General features: G+C 38.3%; 2 protein-coding genes across 3 annotated transcripts in view; one reads left to right on the forward strand and one right to left on the reverse strand.

Moving 5' to 3' along the window:
- Positions 1–48: 48 nt before the first annotated feature.
- On the forward strand, positions 49–18,910 carry LOC143018250 (delta(24)-sterol reductase-like). Of its 2 annotated transcripts, none has more exons than XM_076173508.1 (12): positions 49–171; positions 4,026–4,248; positions 5,207–5,302; positions 6,741–6,953; positions 7,805–7,975; positions 9,398–9,589; positions 11,138–11,404; positions 12,766–12,890; positions 14,165–14,311; positions 17,204–17,354; positions 17,704–17,811; positions 18,772–18,910. In XM_076173508.1, the coding sequence occupies exons 2-11, from the start codon at positions 4,057–4,059 to the stop codon at positions 17,758–17,760; spliced, it is 1,611 nt and encodes a 536-aa protein (XP_076029623.1). In that variant the 5' UTR covers positions 49–171; positions 4,026–4,056; the 3' UTR covers positions 17,761–17,811; positions 18,772–18,910. The 2 variants fall into 2 exon arrangements, with proteins under 2 accessions (XP_076029623.1, XP_076029624.1); XM_076173509.1 differs by lacking the exon at positions 49–171 and adding an exon at positions 2,530–2,705.
- LOC143018251 (L-threonine 3-dehydrogenase-like) overlaps positions 18,135–21,855 on the reverse strand; it is a 15,033-nt gene continuing 11,312 nt past the window's right edge. The window contains exons 9-10 of the mRNA XM_076173510.1: positions 20,519–20,628; positions 18,135–18,928 (exon numbers count right to left, since the gene is read on the reverse strand). Of these exons, the coding sequence (XP_076029625.1) occupies positions 18,766–18,928; positions 20,519–20,628 (273 nt within the window). The 3' untranslated portion in view covers positions 18,135–18,765. The remainder of the gene's footprint in view (positions 18,929–20,518; positions 20,629–21,855) is intronic.

The following is a 21,855-nucleotide window of genomic DNA, read 5'->3' on the forward strand; positions in this document are numbered from 1 at the left end:
GCGGCGAAAGTGGAAAAAATAATTTTATTTTGACAAACCTGTAAATCAATGACTTCCTCATATTTACGTTTTTTATCTGCAATAATGATAAAGTTTCTGGACACACGTCCACAAACTCCACACCGATCGAGAGTTCGAGACTAGTAACTGTCTTAAGACCGGACCTGTTAGGTGCGTGATTATATTCTCTAATGTAATTGAATGTTGAGTTCTGTAGTGGTAATTAAATATCACAGTAGTATGCGATATATTGTCATGTTGTAGTGTGACCTTGTGAGGTCCATCTAAAAATTCGACAAATGTATTATGCTCACAATAAAGTCATTTTACTAGACGCACACTTGAGAAACAAAGTCATAGACTGTCGATTAGCCACGTTTTATTTTTTCAAAACTCATTCGTGATATATTTTCAGTGTTTCAAGTTAAATATTTATGCTTGCGTAATTCTGTAATTTTGTCGGCTTTTTTTTTTTTTAACACGTTTTACTGTTTTTTATGCGTCAACAATTGATACATGCCTCCCCCATAAAAATATTCTCTATTGTAAGAATGATGGGTGGGTGAAACGAATTACGATGGAAACCAATTTCAGAATGAATCAGTTTACCTATCTGCAAAAGTAAACTTTAGTTTTGTTGCATTGCATTTTAAGGTATAATGCAACGAATCCTTAATTAACAGAATCTTTCACCTAGCCTGGCAAATTAAAATATATTAATGTCTGTTTCGAGAATAGTTATAGGACAGACTAGTCAAAATATTTATTGCTGTATTAAATTGTCCACTCATAGTTGTTCTTTAATTTTCCCAAAACCTGAAAATAATGGTGATATCTAGTTCATTACATATGATATAATGGCCACAATTTCTCAGTGATAAGTAGCATTATATTAACTAAAATTATCCCTAACCTAATCAACTTGATGGACTGTAATTATAGAATTGATGCACACATATACCGGTAGTATATTTTTTATTGGGCATTGCAGCGGTAGAGAGAAATCACACAGGCAATTGATGTTAAGAGTGACTCATTCCAATACATCTTTCTTGACCTACTCATGACAAAAAAGCCTCCCTACTCTCCCCATTTGAATGTTTAGCTGTGCATGAAAGAGGTTGACTAATTATCATGTTGTTTTCTTGTATTTTATTTTCTATTTGTTCATCTATTTTTGTTAATTTAGCTGGTTATACTGACCATACTGTCATTTATGTAGATCAAAAACATTGCAGGAACTAGTGACCCTTGTGGGACTCCACTGTTCACAATATGCCATTCTGACCTCTTAATTTTTCTCATATAATCTTATAGGAAATCCTTTAACTATCCAAAGAACTTCTTCTAAATCTTCTAATATGCTCCAGTTTCCACAAAAGTTACCATTATTTTGAGGTACCTTGTGGGACTCCACTATTCACAATACGCCATCCTGACCTCTTAAATTTTTTTCTCATATAATCTTACAGGAAATCATTTAACCATCCAAAGAACTTCTTCTAAATGTGAGAATAAACACCGTGTGAGATCGAAACCTATATTGGTACGACGTTTCGCTTGTTACAGCTTTTTCAAGTACAGATATGGCAAACAAATCTTCTAATATGCTCCAGTTTCCACAAAAGTTACCATTATTTTGAGGTACCTTCTATAAATCTAGATACACAACCCACCCAACTCACCTTCTCTTGCATCATACCAACTACCTTTGAATAAAAGCTTAACATGTGTATGTGTACTTACCTATTTACCTAGTTGTATTATACAGGAAGGGGAGCTATGCTCATAGTGACCTGTCTTTGTATCTTGCAACATCTAGTTTGTTCTTAAATTCATGTATGGTGTTTATACACACTATTGTTTCATCTAATTTGTTCCAGACATCCACCACTGTGTGGAAAGCTGTTTTTTTTCAGATCTCTTCTATAATTGTCCTTTTTGAGTTTCTTTCATTTCCCCTTGTTTTTCCTCTATCCCAATTTAATAAGTCTTTTCTATCAAGGACTTCCATGCCTTTCATAATTCTGTAAATGGCCAACAGATCACCTCTTTCTCTTCTTTGTATGTGTGTATGTTTACCTAATTGTAGTGTACAGGAAAGGGACAAAGCTCATTGGGTCCCATTTCCTTTTCTCTCATTTTTTATCATACCTAGCCTCAAATCCATGTACAGTTCCAACTTAATCTATACCCATTGAACTCGTGCATTGTTTGAACTAGGGCTATATCACCTTCTAAACTATTCCATGTATTTATGCATCTATATGTAAAACTGTATTTCTTCACATCCTTTAGACATGTGGTCTTTCTTAATTTGCTACCGTGACCTCTTAGAGTCCTCCCATCATTAATCAGGAGATCTCTTCTGTCAATGCAGTCTGTCCCTGTTAGTGACATGAATACTGAATGAGTGACCATAGCACCTTCTTTTCTTCAATCTTTTAAAGTTCACAGACCCAGTGCTTTCAGTCTTTTCTCATGGTTTATCTGCCAGGCTGAGGACCAGTTTGATTGCTCCACTTTGTATTCTCTAGATCAGTCATTCTCAATGGGGGCGATATTGCCCCCCAGGGGGCGATTTTTGAGCTCAGGGGGGCAAAAAACGTCACAGGTATTGCTTCTAATTGACAAATTTTAAGCCTGATATAAAAGATCTAGCTGCGAAGCACCAGCTGGGCCCAAGGATCTCATTAAAACACAACGTGAGTAAAACATTTTAAATTAGTTGTTTATCATTGTTGCAATAATTTTTATTATTATTTTCCAATTAAGGGGGGCGATCCTTTTTTTTTCAATTGAAAAAGGGGGCGATATGGCTAAAAAGGTTGAGAAACCCTGCTCTAGATCTTGCTTATATCCTTCACTCAGTGGGAAATACTACTGATGCATATTCCAGTCTTGGATGGATCAGGGTTTTGATGAGTGTATATGTATTTACCTAGTTGTATTTTGTGGGAAAAGAGTTATGCTCGTAGGGACCCGCAGTTGTATCTTTCCGCATCCAGTTCTTTCTTAAAGTCATGTTTAGTTTTAGCACTCACTGTTTTCTCTTTCAATTTATTCCATGTATCTATCACTCTATGTGGAAAGCTATTCTTTTTCAGATCTCTTCTGTAACTGTCCTTAAGTGTCTTCTTATGTCCCCTTGTATTTCTTCTGTCCCATTTAAGTAGATCATCCCTGTCAAGGATTTCCTTCCCTTTCATAATTCTATAGATGGTTATCAAATTGCCTCTTTCTTTTCTTTGCTCCAGAGTTAATAAGTTTAGTTTGTCCAATATTTGTTCATATGTCAACATGCTGAGTGTTGGTGCCATCTTTGTTAGTGCTCTTTGAATTCTTTCTAGTTTCTTTATTTTTAGTTTTATTATTATTTATTTATTTATTTTTTATTTTTTGTACTGGATGTCCATAGTGACACTGCATACTCTAATTTTGGTCTTATCAGTGTAACTAGTATTTTCTTCACCATTACCTCGTCCATGTAGTCAAAGGCCACTTTCATTGATCTTATGAAATTGTAGGTTTCTCCAACTATTTTGTTTACATGTTTGTCTAGTGTCATGTCATTTTAAATGAATACTCCTAGGTCTCTTTCTGAGTTTACTTTTGTAACTTCTTTTGATCCAATTTTGTATTGACTGGATATTCTAATTTTACTTTTTCCAAATTCCATTATACTACATTTTTTAATGTTGAAATTCACTTCATTCTTTTTACTCCAATTCCAGACTTTGTCCAGATCTCCCTGAAAAGATTTGCAGTCTTCTTCGTTACTCACTCTCTTCGATAGTTTTGCATCATCTGCACAGACGTTTATATAGCATTTAATTCCTTCATCCATGTCATTTATACAAATAGCAAACATTATCAGAACCAACACAGAGCCTTGGGGTACTCCACTTATCATGTTTACCCATTTTGAGTTTATATGTTTTTTGGCTACCTCCCTTGTTAGGGGAAAAAAGCCTTTGGTATATGTATGTATATAAATAATATATTGATCCTATAAAATTTTACAGTGAAATTTATAGGTGAAGTGCCAAAAGAACCATGGGAGAGCTAGCATTAAAACAAAAGCTCTTTAGGTGGATGGAAGACCATCGAGGCATCATTATTGTCTTCTTTGTATTGCCTCTGTCCATCATTTTTGGCTGGGTCATGAAGCTGCATCACTGGATCCAGTGCAAAATGATTTCTGCACATGAGGGACATGATAAGAAAGTAAAAACTGTTCAGCAGAAGGTAAGAATATGTTTGTAAGGTGGGTAGCTATAGATGGTCATCAGAGAAAATCATCCTCTTGTTGCCTGTCTTCATACCCTGTAAACATCCTCACCTCCATCTTGCTGTGCAGCTCCATGGAGCTGACACTCATTCTCTGGACTAGGCCTAAGATTTCTTAACTTTGACTATTTCACCTTTTCACATAAGAAGAGCAGATATCCAGTGACTACTCCTCTCATCCTACCACTATAAATCAGTGACTTGGAAAGTTCTCATTCCACCAGAGGCAGCAGACCTTCACATTTTCCCAGAGAGATCTATGAGAGGGCATAAGGATCATTGGCAGTTGTATTGCTGCAGGTTTCCAGTCAAGGAAATTCAAGCTAACCAGTATGATAATACAGTAGAAATTAATGTTGCCTTGAGTCATGAGTCTGAGTATCAGCCCCTTTACCCAGTGCTCCACCTCCATAAGAACATAAGAATGAAGGAGACTGCAAGAGACCATAAGGCCTACACTAGGCAGTTCCATAAGTGTCTTAACAGGTTTTGAAGATGGGCAGTTGGGAGATGATTCTTTGTCATCTCTATCTACCAGAACCACTACTTCCAGGCATCCTTTGTCGGTCCCAACCATTATTGTTATTATTATATAATGATTTGATTGTCTTAATATATTTATGATATAATACTGTATTTATTTTAGCTTTCCTTTTTTGCCAAGTGAATTCATGAATGACAGTAGTCCTTTATATGTATTTTTCTTTATTGGTGTAAACTTTGTATCATTTTAACAAGAAAACTTTCTTGACTAATCTGTGCACAATGGCAGTAATTTTTAGATTATATAATTTAATGGCTGCCAATCAGACACATTTTTTTTATCAACTGTGGGACCTTTGTCATTCAGTAATCAATATTCAACATCTTGAACTACATTTTGCTGTATAGAATATGTTGTACATTTTATTCACAGGTGAGAAAATGGTGTGATTTGATGCCAGCTGAAAGAAAGATGATGTGCACAGCAAGGCCCAACTGGCAGTCCTTGTCCACAACATTCTTCAGGAAGGTAGTAATTTTATTTGGTGCATGATAATCTTCATGGAGTTTATTGCCTTTTGTGATTTTACTGAAAACTTTTCAACTGCTTGAAATTATTTATGTAGAAAATTAATTAATTTTTAGTTTGGGCTTATGGAAAGAATAAAGAAAGATAAAGAAAGGAGTATGGAAGGCAGAGGTAGATGGAGTAAACTTGAGGGGAAGATTAGAATGGGATGGATGGATAGGATGAAGGGATCTTAGGTATAAGGGGAATGTTTATTGAACAGGGAAGGGAGAGGGCAAAAAATATGTGTGAGTGGAGAATGGTTGTGAATGGATGAGAAATTGATGCTCAGTAATTTCGGAAGTGGATGAGGGGGAGGGGAGGGTTACCATTTAATGAAACAGTAGGGGTAATCAGCTTCAGCTGTCAGACCCTGCTGTGGAGGTACTGTACCTTACTGCATTACCTCTGACTTGAACCGTGGACAGGGAGACAGTGATGGCCCTTCATTTACAAGGAGTTAAGATAAAAGGGAAAACAAATAGATGTTGAATGGGTGTATATACCTAGTTGTATTTTATGGGCTGTGAGTTATGCTCGTAGTGACCCGTTGATGTATGCCTTTACCAGGCCACCTCCTTCGTAATGGGGGAGGGGCCTTTTGGAACATGAATATATGCACAAAACTTGCTTATTTCTTTATCAAAATGCCCTTTTAGATTTACATGTATTCCTTCTATCTTGTACAAATTATTGTACATATCAATAAAGTTAATACAGTCTACCAGTAATTAACATTGTCAGTTGTGATATCAGGTTTTTATACTAAGATATGATACTAGATTTGGGCTGTTACCCATCTATGTTACAATAGATCATACAGTTTGAGATATTAGGAGAGCAGGTGAATGTTTGAAAATTGGGCTCAGTAACCTGGAAATTGCTTGGTAGATTAGTGTGAATGAACACATTAGTGTGATAACTTGATGGTCCTTCCATCTCTTGTCCTATTTGAAAGTACCTCTGTATTCCTCATGGTCATGAATGCTACCAGTGGCTGCACTCTGCTCATTAGTGCTGGTTTATCAAAAGATTTCCAGACTACGAAATTCAGTAAAATGGGGCAGTAAGGTATCCAGAAGATAAGACCCTCCATGACACTTCCCAGATGCTATTGAGCATTGTTGTTTTCTGATCTGTGTAATAATAATAGTAATAATAATAATAATAATAATAGTAATAATGATAATAATAATAATAATAGTAATAATAATAATAATAATAATGATAATAATAATAATGATAATAATAATAATGATAATAATAATAATAATAATATTCAGTTTCTTTCAGTCAATTTTTGGACATCTGTTAGTGGATACATTGAAAAATACACAAATATTTGATGCTACTGACATTGCAGCCTAAGCTAAGTTGACTGTGTAATTACTATTTGCAGGATCAGTGTCACCAAATTCCCATCCCCTTGTATGATATCTTGGATTTAAACACAGAAAAAATGTTTGTCCGTGTAGAGCCAATGGTAAGTGTTGGTGATATTACTGCCTTCCTGGTACCAAGAGGCTATACTTTGGCAGTCTGTTTAGAGGTGGCTGAGGCAACCCTCGGAGGCTTAGCTATGGGTGTTGGCATGACAACATATTCCCATAAGGTAAGGCAATATTCATAAAGATGTAAAAAATGGTCTACCAAGAATAATATGAAATATGTGATCATAGATTTTAATATGTGACTACAGTAACACAGAATTCTGTTGCCAATGATGATATATAATTGTGCTTGAATCAGTAACACTCAATCAGTCAGTCCATTGTCCTAGTTCTCTCTTGCAAACATACATCTATCTAGTGTAACACATGCAACATATTTATTCATTTACATCCACCTGACTCACAAACATAAACAAACACTCATAATGATTTACCTGGAGCCCACACATATTCCTCTCCTCCCACACACAAAAGTATTTCAAAACTAAACAAATATATAGTAGAACCTTGCTTCTCAACCACAATCCATTCTAGGAAACTGTTCCAGAACTGATTTGGTCAAGGATGGAAACAGTATTATTGATCTGCTGGTTAGAGCTTTATCAGAATAATATTTTTCCACAAAACTTTGAATTTTGCCATATTTTCCATTTTTCTTCATTTGAGTTGGTTGACTACCAGAGCAATTTTTTTTTCTTCTATTTTTTGGTCGAGAATTGATTTGTTCAACTCATAAGATATTCAAAATCTAAGAATCACAAACACACAAAATTGCAAGAATTGGGACAAGCACTTAGAGGGACCCATGTTTGAAGGTCTGTGATGATGGCCAGGTTCAATTATTTGTATATATATATATATATATATATATATATATATATATATATATATATATGTATATATATACATATATATATATATATATATATATATATATATATATATATATATATATATATACATACATACTTATACATACATAGCCATGATTATTGGTTACATTTTTCCTCAGGTTGGTCTGTATCAAGAAACCATATTAGCATACGAAATGGTATTAGCTGATGGTTCCCTCATCAGGGTAACTAAAGACAATGAACACAGAGATCTCTACTACTGTCTCCCATGGTCACATGGGACCCTGGGATTTCTAGTGGCTCTAGAATTGCAAATCATCAGGATTAAAGTATGAATTATTATTCTTGTTTCATTTTTATATCTTAAAGTAGTGTTTTTCAAACTCTTAAGTACATAATTATGTTCCACGTCACACTTCAGAAGTAACTTTTTTTACACCATATATAGCAGTATTTGCCTCTTCATCTCTATGGTGAAAAAGAGAAGGTAGATGTCTTGGAAGTGGGACAAGAAATTATATGAGGATACTGTTATACCAAGATATACATATACCAACAGCTTTTTCCCCCATACAAGAGAGGTAGCCAAAGTCAAAGGCATAAATCCACTCCCACCCATTTCATCCCCACATACTCCACTCCCATTCACCACCCTTCCCTCCCTCTTTTCTTGGCTCCTCCTGGATGATGGGTCATCCCTGCATCTTGCCCACTACCCTGGGTCAGAAGCAATGTAGCAAGACACAGCACATCCACAGCAAGGCCACTTCATTTGATCGGCAACCCCACTCTCCATCCCCTCATGCAGAAAAAGAGATGAAGGGAAATTCCTTCAGGTTGTGTCAAAATATCATTCACATGTACTCCCTCACCCCCATCCCCCACCCACTCCCATGCATCACAGCATCATCCATACACAACCATTCTCCACTCACCCCTATCTTCTGTCTTCTCCCTTCCTTTTTCAACAGACATTCCCCTCTTTCCCAATGCCCCTTTTACCCCATCCATCCATCTCATCCTTGGTCACCCCCTCATGTTTACTCCTTCCACTTCTGCCTTCCACACTTCTTTCACTAATCTTTCTTCACTCATTCTTTCCATGTGTCCAAACCATCCCAAAACTCTTTCAATAACCTCATCTCCCAACTCCCTTTCTAACCCCACTCTCCTCCTCTTCTCATTTCTCACTCTATCCAGCCCAGTAACCTCTACCATACTTCTCTTGCATTTAATCTCAAACACATTTAAACTCTTCCTCACTTCCTTTCTTATGTTCCATGTTTCTGCCCCATACAGTGCTGTCGGCACAGTCACCCCTTCATACAATCTCCTCTTAGCATCCATTCCCAAATGTCTATTTCTCATTACACTTTTTAATCTCCCAAGGCATTTACTTGCTTCTCTCAATCTACATTCTACCTCCACTCCTCCCTTTCCTGCCACATTTGCACCCAAGTATCTTCCTCCAGTCTCTCTCCCTTTACACTCACTTCCAATACTGAGATAAACTATTAGTAAATTTAATGAAGAGCCACCCATAACCAATGCCATTTTATTAATTAGCAGAATTGTGTCTTTCTCTAGTGCATGCGTGATAGGCTGCATCCCTCAGTTTGAAGGGCATTGCTATAGTTTATGAGTTCAGATCTGTTTTACCATGGGCATATTAATGAAATGATTAGATTGTAGTTTTCAAAATAACAGACTTAATCAGATAAGTTTACTATGGAAATTTTCCTTTATTGCAGCCCTACCTAAAGCTGGAGTACATGCCAGTGAGAGGGCAGAAGGAGTATTGTGACAAGATGCGGGAAGTGAGTGGAGCAATAGATAAAGATTACAAGGCTCCTGATTATGTTGAGGGTACCATATATAACAAAGATGAAGCTGTCATCATGGTTGGAAATTTCTCAGACGTTCCACCTGATGAAATGTTCAAGGTAAGAACTGTTGGATTTAGTGGTAATTTTGATAGTTATTTATATAGATTGAATATATAATGAAGTATAGTGCCTCTAGTCTCCTTGTATGATTTATCTGCAAAGCTGGGAATAATTTGGGTCATAGTTTCAGTTTATTTTTTATTTTTATTATATATGCATATTCAGTGAAACTTCTCATTAATGGACATTAATCAGCTGTGTTTGTGGTGTTTTTGCTGTGTTTTCGGTGTTTTGGAGTGGTTTTTGAGTGGCATAGTGATTGCATGCACTAAACAACAGCACCAGAAACACTGAAAACACCGCAAACACAGCTAATTAATGTCCGTTAATGAGAGGTCTCACTGTATCAACAGCTTTTTCCCCCTTACAAGGGAGGTAGCTAAAGTCAAAGGCATAAATCCACTCCCACCTATTTCATCCCCACAATACTCCACTCCCATTTACCACCCCCCTTCCCTATTTTCTTGGCTCCTTCTAGGTGATGGGCATGTGTGATTGTGTACAATGCAGTCTTCCATAATGTGTTGTGTAGCATGAGATGAGGTGTTATATCTTGGGCAGAAGGGTTGGATGGTGGCCACATCACAGTCTGGCCAGGTGGACTCTGTCCTTTTTTGGGAGAGAGGATTCAGAGGGATGGATATCAGGAGGTCTGGCATGCAGCAATTTCACTTTGTTGATGGAGCAGTGAGGGACGTGATTATGCTTCTGGAGGCTGGTGACTGGTTTTTGTGGAGGAGGAGAAGATAGTATTTGTGGGCGATATAGCTATTTGGGTGTTATTTTGAAACGTCAAAACAACACGCCTAAAGGACGTTGTTGTAGTTGTTGCTGCCATTCCCTAGACTGTGTGGCCAAGCAGACCTGTCTCTCTAAGGAATGTCATGGCAGGAATGGGGTTTTCCCACAGATTCGTAATAGAGTAAGCCCACCCACTACACTAAGGGATTTTCTTCTTGTTTGCTTCATAGATTTTTCAAGTGGATGAGGGTCAGGTTGCCATATAATGAAGCAGCAGAGGTAAACCAGTTCTGGCAGTCAGGCCTAGCTGTGGAGGCATATGTCTTACAGTGTTGCCTTTGATTTGACTGGTGTGATAGGGAGCGGAGCTTCATCCATGAGGTGCTAAGATGGATTGGGTTTGGGATGGGCGTAGTGTGAGTGTATGCTTTAACTCAGCCAACCCTCCTTATAAAGTGGAAAAGGCTCTTTGGTATGTATATGTGTATTTATTTATTCATTTATTTATTTTCATATCATTCATTCAGCTGTTACAATCAAAACAATGTGGCTAGGAATGGTAGAGGAACATCCTTACCCTTATCATTCTTTTAATGCATGTTCTTTTTACTATTTCCCTCTTAAACCATGCAAAGATATCATCTTATCACTTTCTTGCATGACATTGGAATTGTGGAGTATGAATTGAGTGGATAATAGCTAAAATTTTATTTTTGTTTCAGTATGACTAAACAGATGTAGAACAATATTTTTGTAGTGTTTTATATCACATATACTGACGGTTGGATTTCCTTTTTTCAACAGATAAACTGTATCTCTGCTTGGTACAAGCCTTGGTTCTATAAACATGTTGAGAACTTCCTGAAAACTGGATATGATTATGAATACGTTCCTTTACAAGATTATCTTCTTCGTCACAACCGTGCCCTCTTTTGGGTAGTGGAGACAATGATTCCCTTTGGTAATCACCCATTGTTTCGATTACTCCTTGGGTGGATGCTTCCTCCCAGAATTGCATTCCTCAAGTTCACCACTACACCAGGTGTTCGAGTGATGACATTTACGAAACAGGTAAGGCTTGTCAGTTTTTGTAAATGTTATTTTGAGCAGAGAAATGAGAAGGCAAGAGATAAATGTGAGTAGGGAGTATTTACCCAGTGGTCGTGAATGTATGAGAAAACTATGTGGCCCAAAGAGATTTCTTCTAGTCTATTCTGTAGATTCTTGAGCGGATGAGGAGGGAAGTTTCCAATGTAATGAAACAGCTAGGGTCTATCAGTTTCTGCTGTTAGGCTGGACCGTAGCCAGAACTTATGACTTTCAGGTGCTGAACATATACATACATACATATACCAAAGGCTTTTTCCCCTTACACGGGGGGGTACCAAAAAGAAAAAGTCATAGAAACCACTCCCACCCATTCCATTTCCTATAAATTCCACTCCCCTCCACCCTCCTCCCTCCCTCTTATCTTGGCACCTCCTGGACATATAAAAATTACTAATTTTGTAACACAGCAGTGTTGTGACATCACTGCTGAACCATCAAACACTAGCTGACTGTGATCATCAGTCAGGGCTAATAGTGCATTGGACATCATATACAGGTCATGCAGTACAAGCAGATGCGCATGGCACTAATTTGCCATTTTAAAAGCTATTGCTCCTGCTCTCTCCTTTTCAACAAATTAATTATATGTATGTATATATGTGTATCTTCAGCATGCAAATGTAATGTGTAATATTTTGTTGAATAAACTGTTAAATTAGAATTTTTTTAAATAAATTAAGGACATATGTTTATAGCAAAGAATGTTCTTGAAACTCATTAGTTTGCACTGAACTGCAAAATAACTTGTAGTTTTATTTTGACAATCAATATATACAAAAAATGACTGAAAAATGCAAATGTTTGAGTTTCAGAGTTTTTGGGGGGTGGCCTACTGAATTTTTGGGGGCTCACTCACTTAGAAAAAAAAAAGTCAAAGACCATATTGGTGTCCATAGAGACTAGCTAGTTCCAATCAAATGCACAAGTCTTAAAAAATTACAAGAGTGTATTTTTTTTTATTTTTTTTTTTTATCTATGTGTATTAATATATGGGAGGGGAGCTATGCTCGTGGTGACCGATCTTTGTATCTCTCCGCACCAAGTTTTATCTTAAAATCTTGTATAGTGTTAGCACTTTGAAAGTGTTCATTAGCAGTGAAAGTGCTAAGAGGGAGGGTGGAGGGGAGTGGAGTGTATTAGGGATGGAATGGGTGGTAATGGTTTTTATGCCTTTCTCTTTTTGGCTACCTCCCTTGTAAGGGGGAAAAAGCCTTTGGTATATGTATGATGTATTTTATTTAATTTTATAATTCATTTATTTATTTTTTTATGGTAATGTACTGTTCCATCAAATTTGAGTAACACATTTGATGTTTTCACAGGTGTTTCAAGATATTGTGTTGCCTATGAATCAGCTGGAGGATCAAATCAATATTTCTCATGAGGTCTTCAACATCTATCCAATACTTGTCTATCCTTGCAGAATATATGATCACGAGCCACACAGGTTTGAATTTTATTTTATTTATTTATTTATTAATTTTTATTTGTTTATTTATTGATTTATTGATTTTATTTTATTATTATTTTTTTTTTTTGTTTTTTTTTTTTTTTTTTTTTTTCTAACCTATTCTTTTCATACTTTTCTCTCTGCACATTTAAGACAAGAAGCATGTTTTGATTTGACCGCATCCTTTACAAGGAGGATGCCTTTGTATATGTATATACATTTAGTTGGTCAAAGTTAGTGAATCCCATCCATATAGTGGCCCATTATTGTATATCTTATTCTGGTGTGAGATATAAAATGAGATCTGTTGTACATATGTACTGAAAATGGTGATAGGAAACAATGTTTATGAAAAAAGATGTTCATGGGAAAGTAGTTGAGAAGATATTAATGGACTATGATGTGGTGTCTGAAAGGGAAATTGGAAAAGTTGTAGACATAGATATTTAAGGGAAAGAGTAGTGGAATGTGTGATCATCATCTGATGGGAGAGAGATTAAGGATTAATGTAAAGAGGAGAAAGATGAGAAAGAGAGATGAGGAGGTGCTGAAAGTAAGTTGAGTGAGAAGGGGAAAAGGAAGAAAAACGGGCAAATATGAGAGAGATATGGTAAGAGGTAAAAGAGAAAGTGAAGGTAGGAGTAGAGAGAGAATGGGAAAAGGAAGTACTCAAATGTACAAAGATGGTGTGGAATGAGGAGGATGGGTGGGAATGGAAAGGAAGGCAGTACATGGTGGAATGAAGGGATGAGGGAGTAAATTACCTAGTTGTACCTAGTTATATTATACGGGAAGTGGAGCTATGCTCGTGGTGACCCGTCTTTGTATCTCACAACTAGTTTGTTCATAAATTCATGTATGGTGTTTGCATAGAACAGATGTATATATTAGGAATACATACATATGTACATACATATACCAAAGGCTTTCTCCCCCTACAGAGGCGGTAGCCAAAAAGAAAAAGGCATAGAAACCACTCCCACCCATTCCATTTCCTATATATTCCACTCCCTTCCACCCTTCTCCCTCCCTTCCATCTTGGCACGGGTGGAAGTGAAACTCAAGGTGAGGGAGGGCAAGAGAAGAGCAGATGTAAGGAATTATTACAAAGAAAAGGTTATATGAAGGAGTGATTGTACCCAAAGCACTGTATACAGCAGAGTTGGGAGGTACAAGAAGATAGTCAGATGTATTTTTGATATATATATATATATGTATGCATGTATATGTTTGATAATTGAAAAAAAATCTAAACAATTAATTTTTCTCAGTGGACAGTTAAGACCCCCACGTCAAGAGCAAAGAGTTCCGGGTACAAACTATGGCATGTTCAATGACTTAGGAGTGTATGGGGTGCCGCAGCAAGTGAAAGAAAGAAAGCAATTTGATGCTGTAGATGCCATGAGGAAAATGGAAAAGTAAGTGTAACTTTGCATTCGTAAGGTGCAGAATATAGATATATTTTTATTTGTATATGTTTGACCTCCATCTTACTATATTTTTATATATTTATTTATTTTATTTTTTCTAAATAAAGTGATAAAATAATAATCAACCTGGCTGTCACAGGTCTTTATCCAAGGACCATCATAATGTTAGTCCTCTGCTCTACTGATAACTCCACTGAATGTACAAAAGACCCAGTACCGGTTGATACAGTGAGTCCTCCTTATACGATAATTCTTTATCTGGTAAATTCACAGTTACGGTATTTGGTAATTACTACCCTCGACTCTATTTATGGTAAGAAAAATTCACAGATACGGTATCCGCTAGATATTTTGAAGAGGAAAGAGCAGGGAGAAGGTGCGTCTGCCATATCCTATTATTACATGTTATAATGGGTTCGGTATATGGTAATTTAAATTTGCGGTAAGGTTTTCAGGAACGCATATGTACCGTATAATGAGGACTTACTGTAACTTGTACCCAGTAATGAAAGTGACAGCCAACTGCTGTCAAATATCCTTTGTTTCACTGAGGCTTTTATTTGCTTTGTCCATGTGACTATCGTGGAACAAATCACTCGTGACAATGTTATGAGTGATTTATTCCATGAAGTGTCCTAAATTCTATTTTTCCATCACTTGATAAATGTCATATTTTACATACATACATATACCAAAGGCTTTTCCCCCCTTACAAGGAAGGTAGCCAAAAAAGAAAAAGGCATAATAACCCTTCCCACCCATTCCATCCCGAATACACTCCACTCCCCTCCACCCTCCCTATTATCTTGGCACCTCTTGGATGACGGGTCATCCCTGCATCTTGTCCACTGCCCTGGGTCATATTTTAGAACTTGAATATATTTTCAGATGAATTCTCATTCAGTTTGCAGTTCCTGTTACTAGATCACAATAGAAAAAGTTGAAGTGTTATGAAAAAGTGAGTGTTGAATCTGTTTTGGAGACTAGGCACTGGTCCCATAAGGCTGCATCTTCAGGTGGAGGTTAGGGATCTTGGTCCTCTTTGGCAGAGCTGGGCCCATTACTGCCGTTCAGGTAGTGTGTTGCCGAAAAATCTGGTGTGCATTTCCGTCAGTGCATCACCGATTTTAATTTCCTCAGAGCAGTCCGCGTTACTTTTTTTTTTTTTTTTTTTTTTTAACTTGGTCTTTGGATCATGTGTTGGACTCATGCTTGACAGCTATTTCCCTCCCGAAAGAGAGCTCAGAGCTCATATGACCGATCTATGGGTAATGCTGTGACCTTACACGCACATACACCCCCAACTCCCCGCCCAAGAGAGTTGGAGTAACGACTTGAAGTGCAGCGATACTGAAATTATTTCAGCCCTGGGCAGGATTCGAACCCAGACCGCCGTAGTGACAGTCGGAGACTCTACCAACCGTGCCACTGAGTCATGTATGTGTGTGTTTGTGTATATATATATATATACCACTCTAAGGAAATTAAAATTAGTAATGCATTGACAGAGATCCACCCCAGATTTTTTGGTAACACACTACCTGTTCAGCGGTAACACACTACCTGTCCAGCAGTAACGTACCCAGCTCTGCTCTTTGGACACTGGTTGGGTCATATGTTCAGACAGAATTGTACCTTTTGGGGCTTCATTCTCCTTACATCATCTCATGTTACGTCTGGAAGGCTTGGATCATCAGCACAGGTCCGGCACAAAATTGGTTTGCTTACAGTTACTAGTTGCCCCGAGATGCAACTGCCACACAAAATACATAGGACATCTTACCAGAGGTGGGCACGAGTCAAAAAAATTGAAGTCTGTTGGCGATTACCAAAAAAAAACAACAAAGATGACATCAATCTGGATTAATTGCAAATGAGATTAAATTTTTGGCAGTCCAGTTGTGATTATCTGATTTGTTTGGCAGGGATTAGTCCATTTTGATTATTCGATTCAAAAATGCAAATCCAATTAATCGGATAACTGGATAATCGGACTTCTGAATTGGACCGCCCACCTCTGCATATTACTACAATCTCCAACATTCAAGTCCTGCAGGGTGTGACACAAGATACGCTGAGTGACTTGTGAGCTGAACCAGAGATCATAGCCAGTATCCTGGAAGTTACTGGTCTCATGTAAAAAAGAATGAGGGCAGTGGATTGATTGATTGATAGTAGAAAGATATATCACCAAGAGACCTTTTATATTGAATCTAATTACAGAGTAAATAATAGACAAACAAAAAAAGGCAGAGCATATCCCTTTCATGTTTTTCCCCCTTACAAGGGAGATAGCCAAAGTCAAAGGCATAAACCCACTCCCACCCATTTCATCCCCACATACTCCACTCCCATACTACCTCCATTCTCCTCTGATTCTATCAGCTAACACAGACCTGTACTCCTTCTGACCACACTGAAGAGACTGATCCCTCAAACACTTCTACGTTTGTTGAATGGTTGAACTATACATGCACTTACCTAATTCACCAGTACACTTCCTTCCCATCACATCACATATACCAAAGGTTTTTTCCCCCTTACACGGGAGGTAGCCAAAAGACAAGGCATAGAAACCATTCTCACCCATTCCATCCCTAATACACTCCACTCCCCTCCACCCTCTTATCTTGGCACCTCCTGGATGATGGGTCATCCCTGCATCTTGTCCACTGCCCTGGGTCAGAAGCAGTGTCGCAAGACACAGCACATCCACAGCCAAGCCGCTTCATTAATTTGGCGACCCCCCTCTCCCTCCCATAGACACATATTAAACAATCTCACTAGTCATTAGATTGAATTAATTTATTTCATTCTCTAGAAGTGCTTCATGTGTAATCTCATTGCTATAAATTTATTCCATTGCAATTTTTATTTAAGATTCACCAGAGAGGTTGGAGGTTATCCATTCCTCTATGCTGACACCTTCATGACAAGAGAAGAATTTGATCAAATGTTTGATATGACAGCTTATGAACAAATGCGGAAGAAGTATCAGGCAGAAGGAGCTTTTCCTCATCTCTTTGATAAGGTCTGGTAATTAATTCAAGTAAACTATACTTTTTAAAGTATATAATAAGGGAGAGAGGGTGTGTAAGCATACTACTCAGTTATTGGAAAATCAAGGTAGAATATGAGCATATAATTTTTCAGAAATAGATATTCAGAAACAGTAACCATACCACTTTTATTTTCTATTGGTTGTGTCTGATGTGAGAAAGAATTTATTAGCATTCTTTGTCAACTAACTTATTGATGTCATGCTGTGCTGCAAAGAAATATTGTCATATGTGTGTAAAATATTCACTGTATACAAATGTGGTATTTATAATGTTGAGACACTAAGTGTGTGTACATTCTAATTTAGTAATTTTTTTCAGACTAAACCTGAAATTGATGTTATTGAGGTTGGGAAGCAGTTCATGGACCCATTATAAATGCTCACGAAAAATTGAATTATATAGGTTACCTCCTGTAGTGGACAGAAAGTGAGTATTCAAACTAGTTGTATAATGTAGTGCAGTACATCAGGTAGATTTTCTGAAGCCCACTGTAGTCCTTTTAAAACAGGTAATTTACTGTAAATTTGATTAATTTGATGTACATGAGTGTAAAAGTAAGGTGATGAAATGTACAGGGGGTGAAAGTAGCAGCAAACTGGAAGTGAGCATTACGGGAGAGAGACTGGAGGAAGTGGATAGTTTTAGATACTTAGGTGTAAATGTGTGTGGCAGGAAAGGGTGGAGTGGAGGTGGAGGTAGAATGTAGATTGAGAGAAGCAAGTAAATACCTTGGTGGATTAAAAAGTGTAATGAGGAATAGACATTTGGGAATGGAAGCTAAGATGAGATTGTATGAAGGAGTGATTTTGCACTGTATGGGACAGAAACGTGGAACATAAGGGAGGAAGAGAGAAGGAGTTTGAATTTGTTTGAGATGAGATGTCTGAGAAGTATGATGGGGGTTACTAGGCTGGATAGAGTAAGAAATGAGGAGGTGAGGAGGAGAACAGGGATGGTAAGGGAGTTGGGAGATAGGGTGTATGAAAGAGTATTGGGATGGTTTGGATACATGGAAAGAATGAGTGAAGAAAGATTACTAAAAGAGGTATGGAAGGCAGATGTGGAGAGAGTGAACATGAGGGGGCAACCTAGGATGAGATGGATGGATGGGGTGAAAGAGGCTTTGGGGAAGAGAGGAATGTCTGTTGAGGAAGGACGGGAGAGGACAGAAGATAGAGGTGAATAGAGAATGGTTGTATGTGGCAGGATTCGAACTGCCATCCCCTCGACCTTCACCGCAAGTAATGACACCCTAACCTGCTCAGCCAGCAAGCTTCCTCAAATATAATAATCGAGTATGATGAGACGTAAATGAAAGAACTTGTCACTATCTTGCAATATTCTTTAATTTGCTTGTATCATTACAAGAATGGTCGTATTCTACAGCTGAGGGTCAAGGATGATCTTGCAAGCCTTTCCTGACAGGAGTGCCTGGAAGGCCTCATGAAAGTTAGACATCGGGAGGTCGTGGGAGATTATCGGGTTCACGTCAACTTTGCCCTCTGCCAGGAGACGCTCACATTCCTCCCATGTGCTCCAGATTCTGTTGAGGAAGACATGGCAGGCATGATAGAACAGACATGAATTATAATATTAACAAATCATGCTTACAGACTTGTCAGATTAAAAAAAGAAAAAAAATATACATACATATATTAAAGGCTTTTTTCCCCTTATAAGGGAGGTAGCCAAAACAATAAAGGCATAAAAACCACTCCCATCCATTCCATCCCTATTATACTTCACTCCCCTCCACCCTCTTCCCTCCCTCTTATCTTGGCACCTCCTAGATGATGGGTCATCCCTGCATCTTGTCCACAGCCCTGGGTCAGAAGCAGTGTTGCAAGACACAGCACATCCACAGCAAGGCCACTTCATTAAATTGGTGACCTCCCCACTCTCCATCCCCTCATGCAGAAAAGGAGAAGACAGAAAGAAATCCCTTCGGGCTGCGTCAAATTTTTCACACACATACTCTCTCACCCCCCATCCCCACCCATTCTGTATATATATATATATATATATATATATATATATATATATATATATATATATACATATACATCCATACATACATATACCAAGGCTTTTTCCCCCTTACAAGGGAGGTAGCCAAAAAGGAAAAGGCATAAAATCATTCCCACCCATTCCATCCCTGAATACACTCCACACCCCTCCACCCTCCCTCTCATCTTAGCACCTCCTGCATGACGGGTCATCCCTGCACCTTGTCCACTGCCCTGGGTCAGAAGCAGTGTCACAAGACACAGCACATCCACAGCAAGGCCGCTTCATTAAATTGGCAACCCCACCTCTCTGTCCCCCCATGCATAAAGTAGAAGATGGGGAGAAATCCCTTTGGGCTGCATCAAAATTTGTTCACACATACTACCTCACCCCCCCATCCCCCTGCCTATTCCACCTCATGCATCACAACATCATCCATATACAACCATTCCCCATTCACCCCTGTCTTCTGTCCTCTCCCGTCCTTCCTCAACAGACATTCCCCTCTTCCCCAAAGCCCCTTTCACCCCATCCATCCACCTCATCCTAGGACGTCCCTTCATGTTCACTCCCTCCACATCTGCCTTCCATACCTCTTTTACTAGTCTTTCTTCACTCATTCTTTCCATGTGTCCAAACCATCCTAATACTCTTTCATCAACCGAGTATGGGGGTCACGCAGGTACAACTACAATATATATAATCAAGACGCCGACATCGGCATCCTCGTGTACCCACTTGCTCCTCATGACGCCTACGTAGGCATCATCGTACCGAAGGGGTTAAGTGTTTATTCCTCTCGGTCATATACTTTGAGGTGCACTACATGCCATTGCCACTAGGAAGTTTATTCCATTCATTGGCCCCATTATATTTCATCTGGTTATGATGGAAAAGACACAAGTTCACAGACATTACATTTTCTTTAGTGAATAAAATACTGTTCTCAATTATTACTGCATGGAGAAGTGTCTCATGTTTATCACTGTAGCTTGTTAATTTTTTATTTATATCTACTCTACATGTTTGTAAAGTTTCTGACATTAAATGCTTCTATTTGAATTTCATGGTTTTCATAAAAAGGGTACTGTACAGTATGAGATCCTTCTCCATAAAAGAATCGTACCTGCGGCCATGGACGGTTTTCAGAGTCAATGACTTGAAAACAACATCTGTGAGGACATTCTCGACATGTAGAGGTGCTTTCGGAAGGCCAATTAGGACCATATGACCTCCCTGTTGGGAACATAACAATTTGAATTAATCAAATGAATCAGTTGAAGTAGATACATACATATACCAACATTTTTTTTCCACCTTACAAGGGAGGTAGCCAAAAATCAAGGCATAAAATCCACTCCCACCTATTCCTCCCCACATACTCTACTCCCATGCACCCCCTCCCTCCCTCTTATCTTGGCTCCTCCTGGATGACGGGTCATCCTGTCATCTTGCCTGCTGCCCTAGGTCAGAAGCAATGTAGCTTGAAGTATTAAATGTAAATGAATTCCAAAATGGATATGTGTGTGCATATTTATCTAATTGTATTTACCTAATTGTAATATACATGATGGGAGCTATGTTCCTGGGGTTCTGTTTTTTAATCTCTAATTGGAATAATTTGTTTTTAATTCATGTATGGTTCCAGCCTATATGAAGGGGTGATTATACCTACAACACTGTACAGGGCAGAGACTTGAAATTTAAGGGAGTCAGAAAGAAAAAATTTAAATACATTTGTGATGAAGTGTTTGAGAAGTATGGTGGGGTTACAAGGATGGATAGAGTGAGACATGAGGTGATGAGGAGAGCAGGGATAGAAAGGGAGTTGGCAAATAGGGTTGATTAAAGAATATTGGTATGGTTTGGGGAAATAGAAAGAATGAGTGAAGAAAGATAAACAAAGAGAGTGTGGAGAGCAGAGGTGGATGGAGTGAACCTGAGGGGAAGACCGAGAATGAGGTGGATGATGGATGGGGTGAAGGGGGTTTTGAGTAAAAGGGAAATGTTTGTTGAGCAGGGAAGGGAGAAGGCAAGAGATAGGTGAGAATGGAAAAGGGTTGTGAATGGGTTATAAGTTGACATGGCCGGAAAGGATTTCTCCTCATCTTCTATATTTTTGCATGAGGGGATGAGGAGTGAGGGTCAGTATGTAAATGTAGTGGCAGGCACTGCTGTGGACATGCTGTGTCTTGTTGTATTACTTCTGACCTAGGCAGTGGGTGGAGACAGGGAGGATGCTTCATCCACGAGGAGCTAAAATGAAAATGAAACAAGTGGTTGTTGGATGGGAGTGAGGTGGTGGTGGTGGTGTGACAGTGGGGAGGTTCTTGCCTTGGCTGGCTACCTCCTCTGTAAGGGGAAACCTTTGGATATATAGATAGATAGATAGCTAAAGTGTGAAGGAAGAGAGGATGGAGCACTCTACTCGTACTCCCACCCACAAAAAAATTAAAATAAAAT

This window comes from Oratosquilla oratoria, chromosome 34 (genome assembly GCF_046742065.1).
Source record: "Oratosquilla oratoria isolate Oo_2021 chromosome 34, ASM4674206v1, whole genome shotgun sequence".
Taxonomy (NCBI): domain Eukaryota; kingdom Metazoa; phylum Arthropoda; class Malacostraca; order Stomatopoda; family Squillidae; genus Oratosquilla; species Oratosquilla oratoria.